This window comes from Fulmarus glacialis, unplaced genomic scaffold (assembly GCF_000690835.1).
Source record: "Fulmarus glacialis isolate BGI_N327 unplaced genomic scaffold, ASM69083v1 scaffold8475, whole genome shotgun sequence".
NCBI classification, from domain to species: Eukaryota; Metazoa; Chordata; class Aves; order Procellariiformes; family Procellariidae; genus Fulmarus; species Fulmarus glacialis.
In genome coordinates, this window is record NW_009214873.1 from 30,307 (window position 1) to 35,496 (window position 5,190).

General features: G+C 37.2%; 1 protein-coding gene across 1 annotated transcript; it reads right to left on the bottom strand.

The window, feature by feature from the left end:
* Positions 1-469: 469 nt before the first annotated feature.
* Positions 470-1,959, bottom strand: FSHB (follicle stimulating hormone, beta polypeptide). Its single transcript, XM_009578720.1, has 2 exons — positions 1,801-1,959; positions 470-1,192 (listed from the first exon to the last, which is right to left on the bottom strand). The coding sequence occupies exons 1-2, from the start codon at positions 1,957-1,959 to the stop codon at positions 956-958; spliced, it is 396 nt and encodes a 131-aa protein (XP_009577015.1). The 3' UTR covers positions 470-955.
* Between the last annotated feature and the right edge of the window lie 3,231 nt (positions 1,960-5,190).

The window sequence follows — 5,190 nt, forward strand, 5'->3', positions numbered from 1 at the left end:
GTGAACTACTTTCAAGGCATGTCATCAAACCATGTTTGCACTACTGGGATCAGGTGCCTCTAGATTCATCCCTAAATAATTTGTGAGTCTCCTATGTTAAATAGTATTTTTAAAGTTCTCATTCTTACATTCTGTTGCATAATGAGAGGAAATCCAGTGTTTCTGACACGTGGCAATATTTTCAGAATTGTTTAACTGACTTAGGATATGTTTACTGAGGTGAAAGTAGACAGCTGATGATTCTTTTTTCAAGTTAGCCAGGTATGAACTAGAGTTCATGTTATTTGTGTTATTGTGGCACTGAACCTGAGCTAACAAGCCTTACTGAGAAAGCACAAGAGTTTGGGTGACATTCAACATTTGAACATAGATTTTGGCTCTTAAATAAACATGCTGTTATTATTTCCAGAGCATAATGACTATATGAAACATTTTGCCAAAAAAAAAAAAGGTCAGGATCTCAGCTGAGAGAGGTTTACAGTCCAACTAATAGAAAGCGAGGGCACAGATGTTAGTTGTAAGAAAACCAGTGCTGCAAGGCTTTTTAAGATAAGTGCGTTCTGAAGAGAGATGGAAAGCAAGGGATAATAAAGACTGGGAAGTTGGGAACTTTTTGAAAGCATAGGATAGCATAGAATAAGCTAAGTGAACTAGGCAGTGGAAATACAGGAATATAAAGAATGAAGGTGTAATAGAGAAGAAGAGGAGGAAGGGCAGAAAGAATTGGAAGCAGCATTCTAAAGACCTATAAAAATGATCTTAAGGAAACTGATGGGGTAAGTAGGGAAGGCCTGAAGAGAAGTTTAGTCAGTAGCTCTCCATTTTGGCCTTAAAAAATTTGTTTTTCAATCTTGGCAGTTTCTAAATAGCCTTGCCTATTATCTTCCACTTAAGCCCGATCAGACCTTTATTTAGAAGTGAACATTTAAAGCCAAACTGCCATCTCAAGTACCCTTCATTGGTTACTTCCATTCTGACTGAAGGAACAGTAGGATGGCCCCAGCCCTCTCACAGTGCAGTCAGTGCTGTCAGTGTCGCAGGTCTCACAATGGCACTCTGTAGCTACCGGGTACGAATAGAAAGATTCGGGATGGTCACCGCAGCCAGGGATCTTCACTGTTTCATACACAACCTCCCTGAAGGTGCATGTTTGCTGAACAGATGATACTGGTGGATATTTATATACTGGATCCTGAAAATTACAAGAAGGAAATACTTATTTTGAAATTTTTTATGGGGTAGAATTCCAAATTTTTATAAAATAAAGGACCTGATGTGAAAACTAATTAAACCGGTGGGGAAAATCCCACTGAGATCAAAAGGATTTGGATCAGACTCTTCTAATTTCACCTAGATCCTTTCAGGAGGACTGATATGGCAAATTTGTGTTATACGATCACCAGACAATCTTGCAGGTCAATTGCTTGATTCTTCAAATTATTTGGAAAAGTAGAGGAGTCTACATAGCAATGGCTACATTATTGTATCTGTTTGCAACCACAAACTGAACACAAGGCAGAGATCCAGATTGTCATACTTCAACTCTAGTTATACAATGTAAACATAATGTGTGCAGCCAGTTAAAGATCTCAGTTTTACTAGCATCTTTTCACCCTTCGCTTTGTGGTTCAGATTGGCTGTGTATCTACTTTTCAGTCAAATAGCACAGCAGTTACTCAACTTGTTCTTTCACAAGGCTCATCCTGCCTGTGTGTTCATTACGGACTGGAAAAATGGGTTATTCATACATCACTTGGAATATTTAATTCCGGTGCCTGAAATTAAACCTAAGATTCTCACCCTTGTGAAGCAGTATCCTGAGCACCACGTGGCATTCACTGTAATACAGAATTCACATTCTTCTCTTTCCACTGCTATAGTAATATTGGTAAGATGACAGCTATTGCAACAAATTGCTTTCCAGCAGAATAACAGCATGTAACAATTAACTGTCTTCATCCTGTGTATAAAGCAAAAAATATATCTATACTGGAGAAATATGTATAGTTATTTTCAACAGCAAATATTTATAGAAACAGGGAGAAATTGAGCCTTCACATTATCCTCGAGTGGTTCTATAATAGCAAGCTTTCAGAAACATCAGTGAGAACATAGGATAAAGCCATTAAATAGATCTATCTATTTAATGTATGTTTATTGTTAAAGGAATTTGATTTTCCTAAACGACTGAAATGGCATGTCAGCAATCTTTGCAGAATAATAATAGCAGAGTACCATACAACTTTCAGTGAAATATGTTTACCTAAGTTTCTGTACAGAGAATGTGTCCTGTCTTTAAGGAGAAAGAAAAAGAAGCAAGAGAGAGAAAGAGCAAAGGATAATCTATTTTTCAGAAGCAATTAATTACATACAGTGTTTGCAATTTGAAAAGAGATTTCTAGATCAGAATCTGATGAAAACTTACGTGTATTCTACTTGCCTTCCTGCTTAGTAGCTGTAGTGAAAAGAAAGCCCTATGCTTACCTTTTATACTAAATCGTGTGTAATTTATACCTTGAGGATTTGCAGTGTATTAATGCAGCAAGCATTAGTTTGGTGCTTGGTGAAAGTGGATTAATCTTCAGCCAGGCAGTGAGATCAAGCCTTGTTAAGAGGAAAAATGGAAAGCAAAACACACTCAGGACCTGATGGTGAAGGTTACTGTCACAATGTCTTTTTAGAAGTTTCACTGGATTTGATTCAGTGGCATTTAGAGAAAAAGGTTGAGAAGCCTATTTTTGGAAAAGAAAAGTTCAGGTGTTTTAACTGTGTTTTATGTCAGCTCTCAAACTGACAGGCTTGGGGCGCAAGCTGGTCCTCTGGTAATTCATAGCGGAGACATTGCTGGAGTGTTTCTTGGCTAATGAACATGTTCCTGAGTTTTTCAGGGTATCAATCTTAATTGCTTTTCTCTGAATTAGGTCTTACCCAGTGAGCTGCATATGTACTTGTTTATTGATCTGTGCTCCGAGAAAGCTAGTAGTGCGAGTTTTGTTAAACTCAACTTTTCTATACCATTTAAAATACCACTGTGGTTTTTCAAAATTCAGATTTCTATCCCAGTATATGCAATCCTGGTTCCTGTCTGTCGCATGGTCACTTTTTTTTTAACTTATGTAAGGGATGTCTGTGTTGTGGAAAGGGACTACAACGATGTCACAATGAGGCTCCAGATCTGTGTTTTCTGTCAGTGATCTCAGATCAAGTATTGTCATGTTACAGGGAGAATGCTAATATTTTTAACAGGCAACCATGCAAACTCAACTTGAATGCATTCCCTAGTTCGTCATGATAATAAAAGATTCTATGAATAGTGTTCCCCCGCTCACTGCCCTTTTCCTGCGCTCACAAGTTAGTGATGTGTGCCTCTTCACCAGAATAAGGACAGAGAAATATGTTGAGCTATCACTTCTGGGGAAAATGACTCACAGTAGCACTGTAGTTACTATCATTTGCCCAGAACAGCCAGTCTTGCTTTGTTATGACTGTTCTATTATGGTCAGTCTGACTTTTACAGAAATCCTTCCACAAAAGAAAACCGGGCAAGGACATACAGCATTTTATCATGAAAAGAAATTCTCACTGGCTTATTAGTTGTCCTGCAGACGGGATACTTTCCAAAATGGCTTTTACAAATGAGCCCTTTAAGTGTCTCATACCTTCCTGTGGTCCTGCAGATTGGCCATCTGTTCCAGTTTCCATCCAGTCTGCAATACCTTAATTTGTTAATGAATTTCCTATCACACCAAAATTAGAAAGTGATCCACAAATTTTCCCTGGACATATACTGCAGGAATAACTTTATTTGAATGAGAATACAGCTCAATTAAATGTATAAAGAGGTCAAGAAAGCAGACATCTTCCTCTTTACTAATATAAACTGTGATTGTTTGATAATGGTCTTTTGTGTCTTTTAGTGTCAACACAGACTGTCTTCTCAGAGAAGATTCTCAGTTGCCATACAAAAACTGATTACAATTAGTTATATTCCTACTGAGCGTCTGGCCTTTTCTAAGTCCTAATTTATGCAAATTAAATAAACCCAAAGAAAATTCATTTGTAAAGGACAATACAGAAAATACCTAATCGCTCAGTTGCAATGGTCTGTTTCATGTTTTGAGGAAGCCATACACATTCGCTAAAACCATAGTTTCACAAGCAGAGTGTGAAACTCTTGTGAGTTTCAAGGCTCTTGGGCCTTCTTCTGGCCCACTCAGCCTCCTCACTTGTGGCAATGCAAATTAGGGAAATCATTCTGATTAAAAGGAAAAAAAACCAACCCAGCCGTCTTTTACAGCATTGTTGTTAATCCATACCAATTTGTTCCACAATGAAATGAACAGCTGTAGCAGTGTAATTGATGTGATTGATGGGGGAGTGGGAATGAGGGGGAGGTTAACAGGAGATGCTTTACATAGTGTTCTCACTGAAGAGTTCATGAAGCCACACTGGAAACACAAAACAAACTTTTTAACACGAAGATTTCGTCCTGCACTGACTTCAAGGGCATTTTTTTCTCTAACCATCAGTTCTAGGTTGGTTCTCCAGCTATCAGCTCTGCTAAATTCATTGTGTGAATATATGAATATGCATTTTTAGGGTAATAGGAAATTACAAATTGAAGTCAACTAACCACCAGTCTATCATCTGAGGAGTGGCAATTTGGTGAGTTGTTACTTGGTTGACTTTGATTTTGTTCCCACACCTTTTGTTAGAAAGACACACTAAAGGAATTAATTCTCATGATGGGCAAGATGCTGTGTAAGTACATGTTTTTCTAATTTTTATTAGTTCATACCTCTGGGAAATGCTTATATGCTAACTATATCATATTCCTTCAAGTTTATATTCCCATTAGATTAAAAAAAGGTTATGGTAGTTGTGAAGGGAATAACAAATGTTATTTATCCAGAAAACTATCATTTTCACATATATGTGAACATTATACGTAGGTTGTGTGTAATTGAATTTTGTATCTATTTGAGAAATAGAAATGCTTTCAATTTTAAATGGTTTATATTTCAATTTAGGGAATAATGATAAAGGGAAGAACACTTCCTCTTGATATGCTAGAGCAACTTTTAATTGTGAAGTAGTGGTTTTATCTATCTAGTTCTTAAGCAGTATTGCCCATCCTAGATTTAGCAGTTGTCATTATGCTTCTAGGCTGAATGCTAGGTGTTGCCCAGA

What these genes read in the sequence shown, in the direction of transcription:
- FSHB (XM_009578720.1), bottom strand. Translation starts at nt 1,959, where the DNA reads ATGAAGACAGTTAATTGTTACATGCTGTTATTCTGCTGGAAAGCAATT. An exon ending in CAGGATACTGCTTCACAAGG is followed by an intron (nt 1,193 to 1,800) that starts GTGAGAATCTTA and finishes TGTAATTTTCAG; the next exon opens with GATCCAGTATATAAATATCC.